This window comes from Aricia agestis, chromosome Z (assembly GCF_905147365.1).
Source record: "Aricia agestis chromosome Z, ilAriAges1.1, whole genome shotgun sequence".
Taxonomy (NCBI): Eukaryota; Metazoa; Arthropoda; class Insecta; order Lepidoptera; family Lycaenidae; genus Aricia; species Aricia agestis.
The window spans coordinates 4340551-4364959 of record NC_056428.1 but is presented as its reverse complement, the minus strand read 5'-3'; the positions used below and the strand labels follow the sequence as shown (position 1 = coordinate 4364959).

At 34.4% G+C, this 24409-nt stretch overlaps 2 protein-coding genes across 8 annotated transcripts in view; one reads left to right on the top strand and one right to left on the bottom strand.

Annotated features, from left to right (window-relative positions):
- LOC121738384 (facilitated trehalose transporter Tret1) overlaps positions 1 to 19517 on the top strand; it is a 76949-nt gene extending 57432 nt beyond the window's left edge. For 3 of the 5 annotated variants that reach the window (XM_042130395.1, XM_042130393.1, XM_042130396.1), the window contains exons 2-3: positions 16731 to 16842; positions 17898 to 19517. In XM_042130395.1, coding sequence (XP_041986329.1) covers positions 16731 to 16842; positions 17898 to 19264 — 1479 coding nt within the window. In that variant the 3' untranslated portion in view covers positions 19265 to 19517. Of the gene's footprint in view, positions 1 to 5355; positions 5509 to 15801; positions 15943 to 16730; positions 16843 to 17897 lie in introns of those variants that run through there. The other 2 variants (XM_042130392.1, XM_042130394.1) reach the window with 2 other exon arrangements.
- On the bottom strand, positions 9325 to 12620 carry LOC121738382. Of its 3 annotated transcripts, XM_042130389.1 has the most exons (5): positions 12217 to 12620; positions 12051 to 12122; positions 11886 to 11969; positions 11414 to 11497; positions 9325 to 11321 (listed from the first exon to the last, which is right to left on the bottom strand). In XM_042130389.1, exons 1-5 carry the CDS (start codon positions 12305 to 12307, stop codon positions 9460 to 9462), a joined length of 2193 nt encoding a protein of 730 aa, XP_041986323.1. In that variant the 5' UTR covers positions 12308 to 12620; the 3' UTR covers positions 9325 to 9459. The 3 variants fall into 3 exon arrangements, with proteins under 3 accessions (XP_041986323.1, XP_041986322.1, XP_041986324.1); XM_042130388.1 differs by having other exon boundaries at positions 11886 to 12122; XM_042130390.1 differs by having other exon boundaries at positions 11239 to 11497; positions 11886 to 12122.
- Positions 19518 to 24409: the final 4892 nt, after the last annotated feature.

Here is a 24409-nt window from a genome sequence, read left to right as displayed (position 1 = left end):
AGTCCTTTATTTTTTATAGTAATAAATACATAAAACATAAATATTCGGCGGAATTGAGACACCTTCTCCCTTTTGAAAGTCGGTTAAAATATGTAATAAATAACCGATTACGTGTTACATGGAACAAACAGACATCAGATTTTCCCTTGCGGTATTCCAAGCGTCATTCACGCTGCGGTATGGTTTATGAGTATATATTATGTCTATGGGTTTATGTGACAAATAGACTAAATACAAACTTTGATGGAATTACGCCTATTTTTTTAATATTTTTGATGGGATGAATTTTTCACTTTCACCACCCAACAATATAGACTCCCGCTGGCCGTTATAAAGATAAAAATACGATAAACGGGTCATAAAATGATTAGGATTATATAAGTTAGATAAGTTTTATAATAGTAATTTAGACTTATATACATTTTACTTCATTTATCATATAAAATTTAAATTGATTATGTCACAGTAAGCATTAACATTAATTATTTAATGAAATTGAAGGTTAATTTATCAGGTAAATATCTTCATCGAAAGCAGATACTTTTTCATGTGGTATAGCTCCTGCTTATGCAATACTTCTTAGATTAATATTATTTTATGCTGGAGTCTGGATGAAATTTTGTATGGATAAACGTCAGGCAAAAAATAAAGTCACAGACTACCTTTCTCCCTGTACGGTGTACCAAACGAATTGTACACTAAGGTTGAATTGCACCAATTAACTTTAACTATAACTTTAACTGCAATGCAAAATGTCAAATCTTTGGTTAAAGTGTAAAAATTGACGCCATCAAGACGCCATATTTAACCATAACCATAGAGCTCGACAAGGTTTTAAATGCACGTGGCGAAAAAAGGAACTAACGCTGTCATCATACAAAAACGCCATTTTTGACAGTTCTCCTTTACCAGCAGCGCCCCCGCCCACGTTCATTTATAATCTTGTTGGACCAGCTGTTATCTGTCAATTTCTCCGGTAAAAGTTAAAGTTAAAGTTTTTAGCCTTAACTATAACCATAACTTAAACTTTAACCACGCCTGTGGTGCAACCCAACCTTAGTGTGCGTACATAAAAATAATATAAGTACTGTTATTCCACACTTAAAAATTAAAAAAAAAAAATATTTAAATATAAATAGGCGCACTTAATACGTTAGAGTTTTAGACGGTTAGACAAATGCACAAACACCAAAAAATACTCTGCGCTAAACGAATAGTAAACATATTGTGTTTCTTTATCATGTACTTAGATATTGTATCTGACAGTTATTTGTTCATCCAACATGTACGATTGTAAGATAAACTGTATTATCTAAACATTATCTACATCTGTAGACCGTTACTCGAGTGCGAGGAGGATTTAGAAATTCTTAAAAGTTATTTTTAGGAAGGTACATGTATGTAGCGTACGTACATTAAATAGAAATTATAACCAAAACGAGGTATATAGGACTTCTTATAAAATTTTGTGTTTCGTCTCATATTTTTCAAGTTCCGAATTTTAATGAAGTTCTATATCACAATTCACAGTTTTAACTACTTATAAAATATTTTCATAAGTGATTCTGTTTTTATGTCTTTAAATAGGAAATTGGATTTTTATTCTCTATTAACAGTTATTATAAATAAGTCGTAATACTAGTCATAAAATTTTTATTGAGATTCATTCAATTTCATTCAGTGCTACCCATGATTTTGTCCGGGATCTGGGAAATGCCACGGACATCGTACATTATGCAAAAAATAACGTAGGTACACTGCGGGGCTAAAATGATCGCTTTGAAGAATCATGATATGAATCATAACGTGATTCATTTTTCTAAAATCGCAAAATGCTACTCTGCTTGCAAACATTTCTTTATTTTTGTACTGATTTGACATTTGTCAGTTTGACAGTTTTGACAATACATTTGCTGAATTGATTGAGAGGAAATGCTAAATGTGACCATTTTAGCCCCGCCGTATGTTGTTCCCTGTAGTCTGTGTGGCCAGTGTAGTTTCAAAGTTTATTTAAAGAAAGCAAAACAAAAAATGTAGGAACGAAGTTCCTTATGGCGTTGCGAAAGGAGGCTAGACGGAACGACACTTGACCTCGACACTCCTTTTAGTACTTACTTGCGAAGTAGGCGCAAATGGCGTTGATGAGTATATTAAGTGGTACTTAGTATTTCTGTGCGTCAACTAGATGGCGTTTTTGAGAATAAACAGCGAAATCTACCGGACGTTTATATAAATTTTATTACAATTCCACAAAAGTGTCGTTGTTACTTGTTAATATTCCTGGGCGTCAAATGTCAATAATTTTTTTTCTTACTGTTTTTTTCTTGTTAAATTGTTTATTTTAGCTACTTCATTCAACTCATTTGTCTTTAGCATCATACTACAAAAAGGAATAGTACATTTTCCATTTTCTCCATTATTTCTCAACTTTTGTTTGTTTTAATTTAAGTTCAAGTGGAACTACTAAAGACACTTGTGTGTTCAATTCTCGATTTGTGATATATTTTTTATTTAAAAAATTTCACGCATTAGCATAAAGTTCGAGCTTTGCCTCTAACGCTGCCCCCAAAAATGGAGTTTAAATACGCCCCTGTTCGGAAAAATGTTAAACATTAAAATACATGACGTCATACTTGTCTACTTCCTAATTTCTAGGAATACTAATTATTAACTAAATACACACCTACTTATTTTTAACTGACTCCAAAATAGAGGTGATTGTTGCATTGCGAACGAAGTGTTTTATTGTGTAGATATGACATAATCCCTACAATACCACCGCCAAGTAAATAAGATAATTATTGTACTTATGTGTTTTGTTAGTACCTATATAATATATTATGTTTGTTAATGCTCGAAACTCGAAAGTTGCAACCTACAACAATGGAAGATAATTAATGGAATTCAGCGTATTTATTGATGTTCGTGAATCGTGATAGTAAGTAATTTATTGAGAAAATATAAATAAAATCGAAATTGATACCGTAAGATAATATTTAATCTTCATAACAGCAATAAATGCATAAAATTTGGTATCGCAAAATTTTTGTAGTGACTAGTGGCCCCCTCATTGCGGTTCCTAGCTACGCCTCTGACTAAGATGACAACTACTGCAGTACTTACTCCCGTTTTCCTTGAATTTGATGTTAAGTGAAATTATGGTACAATATAGTTTCCGTGATGGTCGAAAACCAGTTGGGGTATGTCATGCGGATACGGAAGCGGGAAGACTACACTATGTCACTCGGAACTGATCTCACTGATCTGATACTGTATGTGATACTTGATAGTAAGTACTAGACGTAGGTACATTTCGTGCATAATAATGACATCCTTCTTCCTTTTAAATATACATCTTTCAGTTTTTTTTTAATGAAATAAGGGGGCAAACGAGCAAACGGGTCACCTGATGGAAAGCAACTTCCTTCGCCCATGGACACTCGCAGCATCAGAAGAGCTGCAGGTGCGTTGCCGGCCTTTTAAAAGGGAATAGGGTAATAGGGGAGGGTAGGTTCTCTACCCTCCACTTTGAGGGTAGGGAAGGGAATAGGGTAGAGCCTAGGGAATTGGGCCTCCGGTAAACTCAGTCACTCGGCAAAACACAGCGCAAGCGCTGTTTCACGCCGGTTTTCTGTGAGAACGTGGTATTTCTCCGGTCGAGCCGGTAAAATATATATTTTAGACGTGATAATGCAAATTGTTAAAATATGTTAGCTGTCGCTCTGTGTAACAGTTTAAAAACAATAGCTTAAAAATTATAGCATAATTATTAATTATATACTTATTTAAGTATTAATAAAAAAATATACTATTTAAAACAAAATAAATTTCAATTATAAATATACTTTATTAATGTTTATTAATAAATGTTTTCAAAATATATTTCAGCGGGACTTCCACAAATGTGACAAAGGTATCTTATATATTTATATAATACAGACAGTAATATTCCAATAAATTAATAAAATAAATTAAAAGGAACTCGATAAGTATGAAGTTTAAAAATATGCAATATTTATTATTGACTTCCATCGCCTATGCAGAAATGTAGAAACTTAATAAAATTACTTAAACAATTATTACGGAAAATATACACATACCACATGCCACACATAATTAAAGTGAACTGGGTTTATAACGAGCTGTGATTGCAGCCGATAAAAAGTTATTACCTACACGTGAGGCTTTAATGGTTTCCTACATCAGCATAGTTCGTGGGTAAATAGGCAAGGTACTGATTGACAAAGATTGACATCGTTAAAAAAGTAAGAACTATTTTTAAGTATATCACATTTTGGAGCGGGGCCTCACTTTTCTCGATTATCAAATTATATCAAATTAAGGGCGGGGAGGTCCAACAAAAACATTTATCTTGTGTATTTTATAATTTTATTTTTTTATGAGCAGCATTGTTAACACGAAATGTACAATCTTAACGATAACTGTAACCGCGAGCTGAGAAACTAGACGTTAGAGCACGGGGCTCCAAAACGCGGGGCCCGTAGCACGTGCTACAATACAAGTGATATATTTTATGGGTTAATCCGGCCCTGACACGACTACGAAAATCACAGAAATTAATGTTACACGCTACGAATTTTACAGACATTGACTAAAATCGGATTAGCAGTTTAGGAGTTTAGGTAGAAACATAGTTTTATTACGTAAACTTCAAAAGTATTGTAATTTGTAATGTTACAACTTACAACGCGATAAACTATTTGCGAATATTTTAAATAAATAGGTAGTAAGTATTTAGTTAATTAAGTACACAGACATTTTTTTAACAAACTAACAAAAAATTGTATTGTGTAATACCGAAAAATAGCAATGTTAAAACTACAGTGTAAATATTTATTACATAAACATAAATATCTTTAAGTCTATAAAATACATTCTTATCTGTAAGTACTTCGTATAACGTATTGTAAAGAAAATAACTCTATGTAACATTTACTTATATATTGCAAGGAAATCATAAGCAGGAAAGCGGAAAAACTTATATTATGTTCGTTCGAACATAATATAAGTTTTTCCATTTTCCTGAAGAATCACGGAAAATGTTTTGAATATAATATGAGAAATAGTAAGTTGTTGGTACTTAATAAACTGATGGTATGGAAAAGTGCCAAACGATCTTTGTTAATCAGTTACCACGGTACTTATTTTAGATGGACTTGCGCACAGCGCAATCTTCATTTTCTTGACAGGCGACATTGAGACACATTTATCGTGAAAATTAAGATAACATTTGATTTTAAACGATAACACTTGCATGATGCCATTCATTTAAAGATAGAATTGACATTTCTATCACAAACACTGGCGCTGGACCGGCGAGTGATTCTTATTTTCAATTTAATTTTTTAAATGTTCGGGTCACAAGTGGGCAATAGTGTATTGGCTGTAGGACTGTTTCCGGTTCTGCCGACAGTCGCTGCGGGCATAATCGCCAAGGACTTCTTTTATAATGCACCATCTACTTTCATTCCGCCGCGAAATAACAAGGTATTTTTATTAGTACTAATTTAATGCTTCTTAAATCAACACCTAAGTAGAGTTGCTGACTTATTCTCTACCACACTCGAATAGCGTTATAGTTTAGCCTGTAGGTACAGTAATTATTAACTAGCAGCTAATTAAAAACAAGAACTTATCGGACTGTACCGCCATAAACTTAGTTTTATACGAGCGATAAATAGACTGACTGCCAAACATGCTTAAACACAATGGATAATTCATTGGATACCTTATGAGATGTCAGCTTGTTATCACGTAGATTTTTTTAAATTTATGATCTAGGTATCCACTTGTAAATGGTTATTCAACTACGCTGTTAGCTACTGCATCCGAATTCTCAGATCGACCATTCTCCGGAGAGCAAAATTTTCATGTCCCGGGCTTGTATACTCTGTAATATTATCTTATTCAAGAAGTATGCAATATTTTTAAACGGTAGATAGCATCGGTAACTAGCTACAAACTTAAACACAGGCTTCCTAATTTAAGTAGTTAAGGCTAAATTAATTGAAGCCGTGTTCGAAAACCGTGTTTTTCTAATTACCGTAACGTGTCCCCACGCCAACTTGATCTCAAAACTGGCTTGTAATTTTTATAACGTAAGTACATAATAATATTTACTTTAATGTATTCATCGTTTTAAGCTTGGTTATCGCATTGCAAAATATCGACTCAATAGGCCCAGCCTATAAATAGTTTTCATGAAATAATCGCTTGTCGAACAAAAGTTCTAATTACCGGAACACGTGCTGTTTTCGGATGCCCACCCAAAAATAAAAGGATTTGGCACATTACAAGTGCATGGGTCGCTTCTCCTTATAGTGTGTGCCACGGCCCACGGCCCATCAGCGGTCCCACGTCGTTAAAGTTAGTGTGCCGCCGATAAAGCACGTGAGTATCTACATAATTACCGTAGCTTTGGTTACAAACATTTCTAATTACCGTAATCTTTATTTTTAAATTATGTTAAAATTAGATTTTTATTATGCATATTATGTTTAAATTACATTATTTACCTACGTACGCTGCCATAAGCTAGTTTTTGCAAACTGTGTCGTTGTACCTTTACGTAAAACATTATATTTTTAATCTAATTACCGTACCCATAAAAAATTTAAGTCTATCTGAAACACTTTAAGTAACTGTTATAACATGCCTCAATTATTATTTTGTTCGTATCTTTAATTTCTTTAATATTTCAATGTGCTCAAGTCAAATCAACGAAAAAAAATATGGTTACGGTAAATGGCCGAGATCATTGATCATATAAATGAACATATAATTAATGAACACCTACAGTTCTACATAATGTTTTAATCTACTAGAACGACGCAGTATATCTTTCTAGTAGCTATTTTCAACGGTCGTGCCCGTAAAGTTGTTTCGGCGATTATCATCATTTGAATACCTTGGGTATTATCTTATTGACTGCACGCTTACAAATTACAATATCATTATTTATGAATACAATGTAAAAGGCGTTACAAATGTTTATTGTGAATCTCGATTGCTAACGTCACAGATCTGGTTGGGTGATGCTAAACAGTCATTGTCAAGGTCTTGAAAATTGCACCATTGTTGACTATAATTATGGACAAGTTACATACTGAATATTATAGAGTAAGCGATTACTCATAGCTTCTGTGATATATTTATATACTTCTATCTATCTAAGTTAACATATTCATGGATGATGATTATTGATTATACTTTGATATTAAAAATAAAAAGTTAAGCTTGAATAAAAAAATTCTTATTAAAATAATGAAATAACTACGTAGATATGAGAGTAAATTTAAACATCATATTATTCATCTCTATAATATTTAAATAATTATTTTGTACTTAATAATAATATGTATATACATGGGCGTACCCAGGATTTTAGATGGGGGGGGGAGGCATACCTGTTTCGAGGAGATGGTCGGTCACGGTACCTATATTGCAACAAAAAATTCATGATATTTTGTTTCCAACACTTCATTTTTCGCAAAGTAGGTAACACGTTTTTAATTCCCACTTGCCAGGAAAATTGACGTTTATTCTTTCTTCTAGGGGGGGGCATAGGTTAATAGTTATACATAATTTAAGAGTTACATTGTCCTACAAATAGAACAATCCATATATTAGGACCATCAAATCGAAGTATGAAATCCTTTCTATCTCTGTTAGCTACCACTTTCAAGATTTTTCGCAAATAAAAATGTTGTTTATTTTATCAAAAGCTTCACTACGATGATAGCTAAGAGTAAGATAGCATCTGTAAAGATCAAAAGTTTTTTTATACATATACTACCTGTCCCGGCAAATGTTGTTTTGCCATATAAAGTAATAATTCGCCCATATTATTTTATTGAAGTGACTAATTAGCTATGAAAGGAGATGACGAAAATTGAAGACTTTCATCTTTAATTTTCGTTATCTTCTTTCATTCAACTTTCGTTTTGGCGCATTAGCTTTGTCCACACTGTGCCTTTTTAGGGTAAAAACGGCAAAAAACGAAACCCTTATAGATTCGTCATGTCTGTCTGTCTGTCTGTCCGTCCGTATGTCACAGCCACTTTTCTCCGAAACTATAAGAGCTATACTATTAAAACTTGGTAAGTAGATGTAATCTGTAAACTGCATTAAGATTTTGATACAAAAATGGAAAAATTATCAAAAATTTTTGGGGACTCCCCTAAAAGGGCCCATTCACGGCAGGACTGCCGTGCAGTCCTGCCGTGAATACGTGCCGTGAATTTATAAATAAGGGGGCAAACGAGCAAACGGGTCACCTGATGGAAAGCAACTTCCGTCGCCCATGGACTGCACTCGCAGCATCAGAAGAGCTGCAAGTGCATTGCCGGCCTTTTAAGAGGGAATAGGGTAATAGGGGAGGGTAGGGAAGGGAAGGGAATAGTTGAGGGTAGGGAAGGAAATAGGGTAGGGGTTAGGGGATTGGGCCTCCGGTAAACTCACTCACTCGGCAAAACACAGCGCAAGCGCTGTTTCACGCCGGATTTCTGTGAGAACGTGGTATTTATCCGTCGAGCCGGCCCATTCGTGCCGAAGCATGGCTCTCCCACGTATATTATGCCTCACGTTCGCTGTTGACTGCGCTATAACGCATGCCCTTGACGAACAGAAAAAGGCACAGTGTGGACAAAGCTATTATAAGTATGAGTTATGACACCATGGCAATGTCCATCGCTATCCCATCGGCCGACGCACAAACAATGCGGTCGCCGTCAGTCTCGAGTTGTGAATTGTAATAATTTACCATTATTTATTTAACAAATGCACTTAACAGTATAAAAAGTAGCCAGTAGCCGATTCTTAGACCTACTGAATATGCATATAAAATTTGGTAAAAATCGGTAAAGCCATTTCGGTAGGAGTACGGTAACTAACATTGTGATTTGTGACACGAAAATTTTATAATATTATTTAAGAAGATTATATAAACGCCTAATAAAATAATATGCGCAATTTAGCTGTCGTGTTATTGCAATGTATTTATAAAGCTTATCTAGGTAATTGAAGGGGTGAGTGGACAAAGGTGTTAATTAACAAAAAGTTCAAATAGGATTATGGGTGTTTGAAAATTGTAAAATATTTAATCGATGTAACTAATATGGTTTAAGTTTTAAACAAAACCAAAGTATTTATTTGCCTTGAATATATCATTATTTATTAGATAATATACATAAAAAGGTATTTATTATTTTAGTTTTATAAATATTGATAAATTAGGAACATAACACCTTTGTTTAATTTAATATAAATCATATTTAAATTATATGAACTTAAAAAGGTCTTATGTTAGAAATAAAAGAATTTAACGATTATTACTTGAAAAAGCTTTATTTAAATAAATAAAACGTTACAACTTAGAAGGTCTAGGTCAAAAATGTGAAGTTACAACTTGTTGGCAAGTAACACTATCAATAATAAAAATTAATCATTATTCAAAATGTTTATATAATACCATTGAGACTCTTTTTCAATGTACTCAAGCTGTGTTTTTATATCAGCTATTTTTTCTTTAGAGATTTTACCCTTTTGGTTATTACATGTCAAGGCAACTTCCGGGATAATATTAGGATTTTTTACCAGAGAAACTTCTAAATATGGTGTGTAGGGGTCATAGTTGGTCTTATAAAAATATCTACCATAATCTTCATGGCGAATCCATTTTACATTCCCTTTAAAGTTAATTTTTTGTTTTAATGTATTTGTATTGGGTATAACTATGCCCAAATCATTTTTTAATTTGGTAAAATCATAAAAATGATGATTCATATCTTCTATGATAGAGTTATTCTTAGATGCCCTTTTAATTATATTTCTATACTGATTAGGAGTAAATATTTTCTCATGCTTTCTCAATAATTTTTCTATACGGCCAAAATCTCTGTCACAATCAAGAAATGTATGACCTACCTCTGGAAATTTATGTTCAATGGATACAAATAATTTCTGTGCAATCATGTACTGATACAAAACAATTAAGTATTGATTCTTATTTTGGCCACTGGCAGAATCTGACCATAGCAACAAGTTTTGGGAACTATCTACATTAGCTAACTTGCTTAAACAGTAAAAAAGCGAACTAAGAACTTCTACACTGCCCTTTCCTCCACAGTCTTCAGTCCAAGTGCAGAAATAGGACCTATGTCCATTTTTATCAACTATATGTATACCTTCATTGTAGAACCAAATTTGTCTTAAATAAAAAGCTTTTGATACTGGAATTTTAGGAAGCGGCTGTGTCTGCTGCATATCAAAACTAATATATGTCATGTTTTGTCCAGACACCGCCATCTCCCTTTCCAGTTTTTGTAGCTCAAATGCTCTTTTATAGTTCTCAATATGTTCTTCAGTTTGAGTATTTGAATCACATTTACAACAAACATCTGTTCTTGGCTGCCTAAAAGAAAGATTGAATTTGGTGTTAAATATTTTTCTATATGTGCATTCCTTTATATAATATTTGGTAGGTTTATTTTCATCCTCACATTTTTTTGTGTACATTGAATACATAGTTTTAATTGTAAGTAATGGATTTAAGTACTGTTTGTGGATATTTTGATTTCTAGAATAATGAGAACTTTCAGATGGAAAACTTCTAATATGACTGCTTATATAATTTTCTACATCAACATCTACCTTGTGCCTGTAAGAATGAGTTTTTCCTCTCTGATCTCTTAGTGCTTCAACATTATTTAATTTAATTTTTGATTGAATAACTGCTAACTTTCTATAACCGATTTGAAACATATTAGAAAATGCAGTCTTACAAACTTTTATATTAGTACTTCCTTTTGGTAGAACATAGGTATAAGTTGTGCATCTCTGCCTTTTTGGGTTAGTTAATGCTCTTTTGACTTTTTCAACTGTTATAAATTTTGAAAGATACATATTCTTTTCATTATTATTTTTTAAACTATAATATTGGGAAAAGAGAGATGCACAATCAATATCACAAAATTTTTCATAACACTTATATTTGCATGTTTCCTTGCATAATATACCAAACCTTGGTTTTTTACTTTCCATTGTTTTACCCTTCCTTGTAACATAAGCTTTGCCTTCCTGTCTTAAAATACTATTCCTATTTTGTTTCCACTCAGCTTCATTTCTTGATCTCTTCTTAGATAACTTTTCTTTTAACTGAAAAATTTTTCTCTTCCTCGGTTGCAATATATTGTTGGTCATTGGAGATTCCTCCTGAATTTCAGTTGCAGAAATATCGTTTGATGAAGATGATGGTATATATTCATGATCGGTACTAGCAGGACTGTAGGGTTCTTCTGGTGCTAAAATGAAATTGATGTACAAATTAAATCCTGCTCAACAAATCATACCAATAAAGTATACTTTTAGTATGGTAAATGGAACGAATACTTACAAATAGGTGAATTATTATTATCATCACTATCTTGGGAACCATATTCCTGTGGTGTATCCTGGTTATTACAAATGTCTTCATTACCTATAAAAAAAGTTAACAATTTTATAATCACTAAATAGTTTAAACAAAGTCATTTAGAATTAATTTTCTTAGTAATAATAAATTAGATACTTAATACAATATAATCCCAAATACCTGAATATAGTTATACCTACCCCTATAAGTATAGAATGTGTGGATGTTTATTATGTTTTCACACAAAACTACTAAAAATTAATGAAAGTTCAATAATATTGTAGTTTCATTAATTTTCAGTGGTAGCTTATACTTCAGAATAGCAAATACATTTTTATATAGGTATATCCTGCGCGACAAAGTCACAGACAATGGCTAATAATTAGTATAATATACTAACTACTAATATACTACTACACATATTATGTGTCAAATTCACTACATTTTTACTAACCTTGCTCAATGTGATCGACAACTAAAATAGATGGAGAATGGCACTTCGTTGGGACATAGCAATCATTCTGAATATTTTCAGTATCTGAAAGTAAGCAACAAAGGTAGTGAAAAAATATGTCTTTTTGCCACAGAATACTACAATTAATTAAGTTTCCATACTTACTGTTTGCAACGTCGTTTGTACTGGACGTATTTGGTAAATCACTTGAATGACTAATTCTCTGATCGACGGAAGCTGAAAGCAATAATATTTTAGGACAGAAATATGTAAAATACAACACTAATGCCTTTTTATATAAACTAAATTAGTTTTTTGAAGTAGTACAAACCTGTCTCGCAGCTCACATTTTCTGTATTCCTTGTATTTTCATTGCTCAACACTAAACTCAATATTTGCCGTGAACGTGAATTTAATGACATAGTGGTTTATCTACACTTTATCTACACAATCAAATAATAACAGAACTATAACTATAAAAAACAATCTCACGTCTCACGAAGTTATGAAACTTTTTGACAATATCAAACTGTCATTCGTTAATTCGTTCCGTTTGGCGGGATGGGATCAAACCAAGGCGGGATATCGAACGAAATGTCATTGTCAAAAAAAGTGTGATCGGAAATGTGACAAAGGTTGTAAAATGCTTCAACCATAAACAATAAAAAAAATTTTTTAATTAGACAAATTCCAACAATGGAATTTAAAGACAAAATCACCATTGGTATAAGGATTTTTAAAAAAATATTATTTAATTTAGTATGAACAAAGATAATAAAGAACATATAACACCTTTGTTTATTTTTTAAACTTAAAATCGTGTTATGCGTGCGAATATGCAATAGGCACATTGGTAGATATGACCTTATATTATTCAAAATGTATTTATGTTATTGATCTTTCGAAAATGTATCAGCTCATACCACATTTGCAGTTCGGTAATGTTACGTGTTTGTCAGATATCACCTTTGTCAAGATCTGTATTTCTGAAAAGAATGAAAATTTGCGCTTTTTTAGTTCATCATTCGGTTTATCATCACATAAAACCTATGTTCATTCGAAAAAGTATATTTTTTAAATTTTGTCAGATAACACCTTTGTCCACTCACCCCTTCAATTATTAATACCTACGTATTTTATATATTATTTTTTCTTTTTACTCATAGGTACTTTTTTAATTAATCATGATCTTATCCTCGAAGAACTAATTAAAAACAATCAATTCTAAACGTACGTAGTACTTTTTTTTTTTTTTAATATAGGTACTTCAGCTGTATATGTAGCACTTCGGCTATAACCATGGCCATTGTCGAGTATAATATTATGGCGGGAAAACAATATTCTTTAATACAATTTTTATATAAGTATTATCGTCAGGTCAGTCAGGTCCAAAGTCTAGTCAAAGTCTAAGTTTATAGTCAATACAGTCAAGAAGTCAAGTCGGTCGATTCAGTAAAGTGGTAGGACGCTTTACTGAAACTTTTGATGGAGTTTTGGAGGGAACACAAAAGAGCACGTTTCTGGTTACAACATCACTTTCCCACACTTGTGCACAATAACGAATATTTAATGGTTAATATCCTACCAATATTACACATTAAAAACCCAGATAACACAATTTTAGGAAAATAATATAAAAACACAACATCACTCTTTCACATTCTCCCAAAAACCCTACGTAGTACTTACTACCTCAGTGTTCTAAACTCATTGATAAGGAAAAACTACCAACAGTAAATTTCCCAAGAAAGAAAGGGCAACACTTAAAATTAATGTCAACGTCAAACACGATGATCAGCTGCCAAATCTGTCAAAAGCAGGGTTGCCAGATTGGGGGTTTTTTTCGCAATTCTGGGGAAAACTTTGACTCTAGGCGAAAATTTGGGGAAACAGTATTTTTGGGGAAATGTTTGGTGAAAATAATATATAATATAATATCTATGGACGCTTCACACCACGTCAGTCTGGCCCCGTGCTAAGTACCTAAAGGACTTGTGTTACAGGTACCAGCCAACGGAAATATATTTTATACTATACATATATTTAAGATTTTTATTATATCATACACATATTTAATACACATCCAGACCCGGGAACATTGAAAACTTTTTGTTCCGTCGGCGGGATTCGAACCCGCGACCCCCGGCTTGAGCTACCAACGCGCTCACCACTGAGCCACAGAGGTCGTCAATACACTATGGGGATTTTTTGGGGTTAGCACTACTAAAAAACACAACAAACAATTAATGAAACGAACGTGCTTTTCATTCGATTAACATCCTGGCAAATATGCAAGAATTCAGAGCCATTAAAAAAAATGTCTAGCTAGTCTATGACTGATTCTGTCTTGTCTGTGACTGTCTCTGGCTGGGTTTGTTGTTTGTTTTAGTTTGTTTGGTCGAGTGCGTAAAAGGCCTGACAGACGTACGAACTTAAATCACGCGGGTTTTAAGTTCGTGAACTTACTCGGCTCGCGTCGTGGGTGAGTGGTGACCCGTGACACACGAGAATCGCTCACACTGGATTACCATGCCCCCAGGCTCGCGGCTTGCGGCTCGCGGCTCTTTGCTGACACACAGGCGATTAAGATCGTCGAACCATAAGTCCACGTACTTACTCGCACGTCTGTCACCCCCTTAAAAAAATTGTCTCTTTGGTCGAGCAAGCGACCCTATGTAATTATGTATCTGTTTAACTGTCGAGTGATCGAAACTACTAAATCGAATAAAAGTAGTTTCAATTTTATATTCGGTTTTTTCTGTAACAAAGCGATTGGGGATTTTTTTTGAAAACGTATCATTTTGGGGAAATATAAAAATCAGTTTGGGGGAAATCGTAAAGTTGCATCTGGCAACCCTGGTCAAAAGTTCAAAACAAATATATATAGGTACTAGTAATCTGTGGTTCAAAACTAAACGAAATTGAATTTCGTTTAGTTTAGCGCCATATGCAGTGTTGCCAACTTAGCATATTTTATGCTAAATTTGGCATATTTTTACGTTGTTTAGCATATTTATTTGTTGTTTAGCAAATAGCATATTTTTAGCATATTATTATTTTATAAAAATTGAACCATGAAACAAACGATCCGACTTAGTTACTAAAGCGTGTGTTCTAAAACAGAGTAATAAAATTGCTCTGACAAGTATTTATTACTCATTATTATCACTACCACATTCTAATGCCGAAATCAAACACGTTTTCAGCCAAATGAATGTAGTTAAAACCAAAATTCGGAACCGTTTGACGATGAAAACTGTAAATGCCATTTTAATATTTTTTATACATCAGATTCGGCCTAAGAGCGCGGTCAGACGCGCGTGCGCGTGTTTTGCGCGTATTCTACTATGGGATATAGCGTATGGGAAAACACGCGCAATGCGCGCAGGCCGCGCGCGTATGTTCCCATGCGCTATAGTAGAACCCGTGCAGAACACGCGCACGTCTGAACGCGCCCTAAAGAGGACAGGGAAATGCTGTTATTCTTACTCAGTTCATAGGTACCAAGGAGAGTTATAGTTTGGACAATGAATCTTCTATGTCTACATGTAAAGTCTCTCAAAAAAGTGAAGAAATATCAGCAGCCTCAGCTACTATCGATGAAGACAAAGATATTAATATTTTGTTCGATGACGTAATTGATTAAAACATAAAATAAATTGAGATTTAAAACAAACCTACCAACAACCAATCGGTCGAATTCGACCGCGATAACAATAGAATAACAATAGATTTCCAAGAATCCACGATCGAGGGATAAAATAACGTTTTATTTGACTTTGAAAAATGTTAGCATCATTTTTTAGCATAATTTTATAGTAATTGGCATAATTTTGGCAACATTTTAACAGCAGTTTAGCAAATTTTGTATGAGACGTGTTGGCAACACTGCGAAATTCTCAAATCTGTGAAGCGTACCTACTTCTTAATTCTTATCAGTGTTATTATTAAACAAATAAACAAAATGCAGTCGTGTTCGTACAGAAGAGATAGTTACGATAGCTCTGAAAGGGAGCCACTTTTACCTGCTATAGCTTTGCCAAGAGACCAATATGGGGTAAATATATTGTTAAACTACTTTCAACCTTCAACGTAACGTTTTATTACGTGTTCGTGATTAACTAAGTAGAATTATATTGTATTTTCTTGCATTATAATTAATTTACTTTATTTTGTTTTGAACAAACTTAGCAGAGTTATTATAGTCGAAGTCGAATATCTAACAAGAAAGGATATAAAACTGAATAAATACCTATGTCTCATTTATATAAAATGGATATTGAAAAATGTCTTAAATTATACTCTCTTTAAAAACCCCACACTTCTAAGTAAATACTACTTGTATGTATTCTAATCAATGGCTTACTGGTTTAGTATTCTCATATTTATATAATATCAACCTTAATGAAAACATAATATTATTGAATTAAATTTATAAAAAATATCATGAATTACTTTTATTGAAACTAATTTTTAACATATTAAAAATTGCATCTATTATAAAGGCTTTAGAGTTAAGACTAAGGGCGTTCGCTGCGTTAAGTGCGCCTGCGCGGCCACTCGCGAGGCGTGCTTGTTTCATGTCATCCTATAGAGCAGCGCTGCGTTGAGCCGTGAGCGGGTCAGCCGCTATGGCGAGCGCACGGCCCGGGCGCCCGCGACGGGCAGCCGCGCCGGGAATACGCTCAACGCAGCAAAAGCCCTGAGAGTTGTCATTTTCAAATTGTAAAAATGTAAACACAATATTATTATCACAACAAAGTTTTGCAAATTACAAAGCAATTTCTTACTTTTACTTGGTTGCTTACGATGATAAAACATAATAGGATTTTATTTTGTTTACAGCCAACGGGAGCAAACAACGGAGCCATGGCAGACATTGGTGTGTCTCAGTCCGACCTGGTGGAGCCAAGGGGCGAGGGACGTAAACTTCCTCAATACATCGCCGCTATATCAGGTAAATTTCTTTGTTTATGTAACATTTAGAATAATCAACAACAGAGAAAAGCTACAAAAATGATAAACACATTACGCAATAAGTCTTACGAACAGCGACTCGAAATCTTTGGCCTTACCTCACTCGAACAGCATCGACAGAGGGGAAGTCTCATCGAGACTTATAAGATACTGTACGAAGTTTATGATGTGCCTCGTCTCCGAGAACTTTACACCCTGAATACGAATAAGCACCTAAGAGGACATCCTTTAAAATTATGCCAAAATCGCAGCAAAAAGTTACCTAGAAGGCACTTTTTACCTAACCGAGTGGAAGTGGTCTGGAACAGACTTCCTGAAAGTGTTGTAATGGCAACCTCTGTCAACTGCTTTAAAAACAAACTGGACCAATTGGGAGATGAAATCTTCAAACGATTTGACACACATGCATCAGCTTAATGGCTGCTAGTGTGGTTACACAAATAATAATAATTGAAAAAATTTCAGCTACTTTGACACACAAGTGTGATAGACAACTTAAAGCTTATAAAGTATAGTGGATTTGTCACTATCTAGTTCAAGCTAATTTAAAATATTAACCCCCTTACTAATAAACATTGTATAAGCTTTGAATAGTTATACAGTGTTTTGTTACTGTCACACAAGTGATATTTTTAATTGGGTTGAAGAAGACAAAACACTGTATAACTATTAAAAGCTTAAACAGCGTTCATTAGTATGGGGGAATATGTATTTAACACAATTATTTTGAAACAAAGTATAATAGAGCATAGTGGCAAGCATTACAAAACACATTATGCATAATTTAAAAAATTCTATAGAGTTTAGTGTTTACAACATAATTGTAAAATGTAAAGGATATTTGCACTTTTAGTAGTTAAATTGAATTCAGTAATGCAAGTAGTTAATTTGAAGGTTAAGTTGCAAGTAATTGCCTGCAGTACTGTTATCATGAACAAGGTCTTTCATGTAATGATTCATAATGTTAATTTCCTTTACTTTTACAACGTGAAGCAACAAAACTTATTCTATATCAATTATTTTTCTATTTTTCAGCAACCCTCGGAGCTCTCGCCGCTGGTACGATGATGGGATGGTCATCCCCAGTAGTGTTTGCGATTAAACAAGCTAACAGCACCGATTACAACTTCGATGTGTCGGATTCCCAAGGCGACTGGATCTCCTCGTTAGTGAACCTCGGAGCAGCAGCAGTATGTTTCCCAATCGGTCTCATAATGGACTCGTTTGGCAGAAAAAATACTATGCTGATGCTCGTGCTACCATTTACATTGGGCTGGTTGCTTATTACCTTTGCATCGAATGTTGCCATGTTGATGGTCGGAAGATTCATCACCGGTGTAGCCGGCGGAGCGTTCTGTGTCACGGCGCCAGCGTACACGAGTGAAATAGCACAGGACTCTATAAGAGGAAGCTTGGGAAGCTACTTCCAGTTGATGATAACCGTCGGTATCCTATTCGCCTACGTTGTCGGAAGTTCCACCAGCATTTTCGTATTCAACATTCTCTGCACCGTCATTCCTCTAATCTTCGGACTGATATTCTTCTTTATGCCCGAGAGTCCTAACTATTTAGTGGTAAAAGGCAGACACGACGAGGCTAGAGAATCCTTGATTAGACTGCGTGGAAGAAACTATGACGTTGATTACGAATTGGACATTCTTCAGAAGAAAGCCGTGGATGCTAAAGACAACCCAGTATCATTCCTGTCTGCCATAACAAAAAAGACAGCCATTAAAGCGATCATCATTTGTTACGCCCTGATGTTATTCCAGCAATTTTCTGGTATTAACGCCGTGATCTTCAACACGTCATCCATTTTCGCCAGCGCTGGAGCAACGATTCCGTCTGCGATCGCGACTATCATAATCGGTGTGATCCAGGTTGTGGCCACATTCACATCCAGTTTGATCGTTGATAAATTAGGAAGGCGTATCCTGCTTCTGTTCTCCGCTCTGGTGATGTGCGTATGTTCAACGGCATTGGGCGTTTTCTTCTTTTTACAAGACACGCATGGACAGAATTCGTCCATCGTTGAAGCTATTTCATGGTTACCCCTGCTTTCTCTGTCCCTATTCATTATTGCCTTCTCGATTGGTTTCGGTCCCATTCCATGGATGATGGCTGGAGAGCTCTGTCTTATTGACATTAAAGCCTTCGTGGGCTCCACCGCTGGTACTCTGAATTGGTTGCTCAGTTTCGCTGTTACCAGTACATTCAACTCTTTAAACAAAGCGATAGGATCCGGCCAAGTATTCTGGATGTTCGCTGGCATTATGCTGATCGGGTTCGTGTTTATATTCTTCATCGTACCAGAAACAAAAGGCAAGAGTGTCGATGAGATTCAATATCTTTTGGGGGCTGAACCAGAGCAGACGAGTAACAATACAGATGAAAAGAAATAATTGATCATGGAGACTAAGTATTTTGTATAAAGACTTCCTAGGTCTGTAGTTGGCATATATCTTTGGTGTGTATCGTGAATGTATCAGTGCAATCTAAGTTACTATTTGTAAATACCAAAGATAATTTCGTCTGTATTTATTTCTTGTCTTGTTTGTTGTCACCTCCGTTGAAGTGCAAATAATTTAATGTTTATTTAACTTTATGTCGAATGGCAGTTATATTTATTAAATTTTGTGACAATGATTTTTAGAATAATAACACAGGTCAACAAAATCGAAAAAAATTTGTATCCTGCAAACTAATAGCAGTTCCTATAAGAGTTTTGTGTGCACGATATATGTTTCTATGAAGCTTTCTTTCTATCAGCTCAGATTTTTAAGATATTTCATTCCAAAATTTCAAAAATCTCGCATTTTAGCCCATTTCAGAATCACATTGCTGTTGAAAGTATTCATTTTTATTAGTTTTGTAATATGTATGCCAGAGGGAGACACTTCTTATTGAGAATGTAACTTGTTTCAATGAGTTATGACTAATTTCCCCAATATTATGACGGTTTTCAAAATGCTTTACCTAGCTCATACTACGTGGAGTAACAATTTTTGTATGAAAAAAGAAAGTTTACAACTCTCTTTTAATAACAAAATATAATATGCAATTTAAATTGAGATCTAAATAATAGATATTGTGTATATTTACTAAACATATTTTATCAAAACTCATGAAAATAAATTATTTCAATAGTTGTAAAGCGATTCTGAAAAAGACTAAAATTCTAGATTCTTGAAACTTTGGAATGAAATATCTTAAAAACCTGAGCTGATAGAAAGAAAATTTCTTAGAAACATGTGATCGGGGCACACAGTTCTTACAGAAACAGCTTTTGGTTTTCAGGCACCAAATTTATTGTTGACCTGTGTAATTAGATAGTGTACAATAAGTTATAAAATAAGCTATGTTATCTCTTTGTAGAACATATTATGTCGTATCATCGTATGGTAATATTTATATTATGTGGATTGAAATCAAAGTAAGGTGTATGTAATGATCCAGTTATTATTTTAAATGTCTACTTATTAATGTAAGTGACTAAAAAAATATACCACCTTAGTTATATCAAACAGGACCCTTTTTCAGCATCAATGGCGGAATTTTTGTAAGACAAAAAGCCAGTAAGTAACTAAAATATAGAAGATAAAATCTAGTAATTGACAATTTTTTTACAAATGTGAAGTTATAATTACTTACAAGTTTATTGTACACGTGTTAGAGAAAATTGACACGTAGTAATTATAAGAATTGCCATATTTATAATAGAGTATGATTTTGTGATATATTATGGTAGTAAAGGCGAGCGGGAATTATATTTTTTAAATGTATCTATTTAATTTTCTTTAACATTCCGCTTACGAGAAAGCTCCCTAAGGCTGTTTGTAGTAAATAGAGATAACTAGATTCTTACGATTTAGTCGAATTTATTTTGTCAATTAGTTTTATTCTACGAAAGACAAAAGGTTTTATCAACAGCTTGTAGAAATATGTGAAGTTGTAAGTTGTGAAAGTGTAATTGCATTTATTATACTATTACTGTAGTACATTAACAACGATCAGTACTATTTTGCCTGTGTCGTTTTTAGTTTAGGTACATTAACATAACATTTTTTTTATAAATAAATTATTGTGAAACCTTTATCTACAAATTTGTATAGAAACTTGAAACTTTGTAAGGCTGATTTTCCTGTCACGCTGATAGTCAGCGCTAATCAGTCAGCTCGGATCGTTTTAGAGCGCTTACAGACGAACGGCACGTATCGACGGCACGCGTCAGCGGCAGACGACGGCACGTGCGGGCGTCAGTCGACGGCAGAAATTTTGATTTAGGAACTTTGTTTGGACTAATTTGAAGATAAACATACTGGCTAGTCGGTAATCCGTACGCTGCCGATACAGCGGACGTACTGTAAAAAAATATATCTGTTTGATGCTAAACGTCCGTTGCGTACAACCTGTAGACGCTTTACGCGGTACGTCACAACTGCAAGCGTAATAAACTGTCGACGGCTGCCGTCGACTGTAAGAAGCCTTAGTCTCGCGTTGATCACCGTGAAGTACAGTCAATTACTCGACCGGTGTCTATATCACGATCGACCATGATTGTATTGGTCGGTAGACGGTACGTGCGTTCAGCGACACAAAAACGCTCACTGAGTGTGGAAGCGCGTACGCCCAGCGCTCAGCGCTGACGGTCATCGATCTGCGCAACTCGAAAACGCAACATCTAACTACATACCTCCCATCAGCGCCGACCGTCAGCGTGTGGTCAGCGTGACAGGAAAATCAGCCTAAATGTTTATATGAAAAATTTTATTAACATCAATATTATTACATTGCGACAAGGCTATAAATGAACGTGGGCGGTGGCGCTGCTCGTAAAGTGACGACTGTCAAAAATGACGTTTTTGTATGATGGCAGCGTTAGTTCCTTTTTTCGCCACGTTCATTTAAAGCCTTGTCGAGCTGTATGTAAATCATAAAAAAACAATATCAAATATGTTGGGTATTACCATAGAGAATGAAGAATGTTGCCATAAGCACATTTTTATACTTACTATAAAATTTATAAAAATATTAATAGAACATATCAAACAACAAATAAGTAAGTACATTGTTTTACATTTGTGTAATAAAACAACAACAACAAACTTTACAGTTTCAGTTTCTAATACTCTACAATCTTGTACACAATAACATGTTGAATATTTTTGTATAGATTATTATTACTTATTGAAATTAAAATATAAATGTTAAATTATATTCTTATTTTCTCGAATCCATGAGGAGTTGAGATACAATACCCAGAGTATAAAATAGACCATAATATGCAATATTATATGTAATATGTAATTTGGTCGCGTTATTTCAAACCCATCCGACCGATCACGGCACATTTCTGTGTATTATGTATTTATGTCAATTCACAACATACCACTACGTCGCCTGAGTTTGGTACAACTAATATAATATTATATTCTGTGCCTGAGTGCTAAATTGACCAGTGACCAAATTTTTCACTAGACAGGTTTTTAAGTTTATTTTTGTGATGCATGCATGCAAGACCACTAATTACTTAAACGAAAAATTACACTTATCATTATGTTTATAATGATAAGTGGAATTAAAACTACTTCTTCAAAATCAAAATATGATGAGATTTCGTTTATTTTTAAGTTTAAAAATGGAATGGAGGTTGAACAAAATACCACTAACAAAATTACGAAATGTGGACTTAGAACAAAACTGCATTGTACTTAGCACAAATTGCAAAATAATCGGTCATTGCTACCTTCACTTGAAGTTAAAGGATGTTTAAAAATAATTATGTCATCTCAAATTTCAAAAACTTAAAAAGTATTCCTCTTCTTATTTTAACCACAAAATCTAACATAATAAGTAAGTATCATTATAAATCGAAAGGTTATCCTATCTAAAAAAAGTATTAGCAGTAATAAGAATATGCAATATGCATATCTGCATTAAATGTACTGTACTCTTTCTTACACATTTAATGCAGATATGCGTATTGCATATTCTTATTATTGCATATCTTATTAGTTATAATGAATGGGGTGTTCAGTGAGATGTGTGTCTGAGTGCAGTAAAAGAAAACACACGTATGGTAAATGATTTGCATTTTGAACGACTAAACTATGGTGTGTTTCGTGTGGGTATTTGTGAATGCGAGTACCAGTGTGTGTGGTGATTGTGTTGTAAGTAGAGTGTACTAATTATTAGAAAATATATGTGACTGTGTCCACTGCAAGTTGCAAACCACGGACACGCTACGCACGAATTGACTCACGTAGCTTGCTCGAAAATGTTGCACGCGTAGCTTAACGCTGGTCATGCTACGCATGCTGTGCAGTGTGCACGGGATACACGGAAGCGTGTACATAGTATTCAACTGTGCTGCGCTACAGTTGTACATAGTCGTGGCCGTGTGCATAGCGTGTGCTGCAGTGGAAACGTTGACCCACGTAGTCAAACTGGCCCATAATATAAATAGTCAGTAGGTACTCAAGACGCGGTTCGGCTCTGTGAATGGTCCAAATTTTGACAGCCAACCAATCACAGAGCCTGAACCGTGTCATGAGACCGAGATGCATCTTGAGTACTATTTATACCGGCCTAATAAATCCGTGCGCCGCGTGGCCGTGCACAGCGGTGGAATGGCGGCTTTATCGCATGAAATGTACAAGCGCTGATGTCACTTTTAAGGTGAAAGCACACTTAGCCGAACCGAACGAATCGAATTCCCAGAAGGCCTTACTGGAGTCCTGCCAGATTCGACCGACTAGACGCGGGCAAATGTGCGAGGTTTCATAGGATTTTATATATATAAAGTATTCTAAAATTCGGTTTTTTCGGCTCGTTCCATTCTTTCGGCTCCGATAAGTGTGCGTTCACCTTTAACGTGGCTACTCGAAAAGTACAAGTTACAACGAATCTTGACAAGCGCCCTATTGGTCATTAATGTACGTAGGTATATAGGTACTACATGAGTATAAGTACCCACAGAACACTAATCTGTCTACTCTGACACTAATACGCCTACCCTGCCTTCATAAGAAAAAAGGCCGCTAAGTGATATTCGCGATTTTCAGGTTATACCTTCCTAAAAATATATAATCCATTCTTGTTGAGCCCTATACCAGAGCCCATACATTTTTGACCATCATTGTTTGCCGTTAGGTAAAACTGATAAATACGCTAATATCTATGATGTACGCTATCTAGCTTTTATACTTTTGTATATTATTGTAGGCATGCTTAATAAATAATTTGAATTTGAATAAAACAATAATAAGAGCGTTTTTAGGGTTCCATAGTCAACAAGGAACCCTTATAGTTTCAGTCTGTCTGTCCATGGTTTTGTTTAGAAACTATAGGTCCTACAAAGCTGTAATTCGGCATGAATGCACATAATATTGAGTATGCCGACAAAATGGTGTATAAAACATATTAACCATTTTTCTACTGTACTTTTCACTGAAAATTCTTTATCAACTTGTTATGATAAACATACTATCATGGAGACGATGACCTTAGGTATCAGACTAAAAATAATACAAATGAACAATGAACAG

Excerpts from the sequence above, each read along its gene's own strand:
- LOC121738382 (XM_042130388.1), bottom strand. The coding sequence starts at position 12,307 with ATGTCATTAAATTCACGTTCACGGCAAATATTGAGTTTAGTGTTGAGC. Across the intron at positions 12,123-12,216 it reads AAATGTGAGCTGCGAGACAG|CTTCCGTCGATCAGAGAATT; the intron begins GTTTGTACTACT and ends TATTGCTTTCAG. Across the intron at positions 11,322-11,413 it reads TAATAATAATTCACCTATTT|CACCAGAAGAACCCTACAGT; the intron begins GTAAGTATTCGT and ends ATTTCATTTTAG.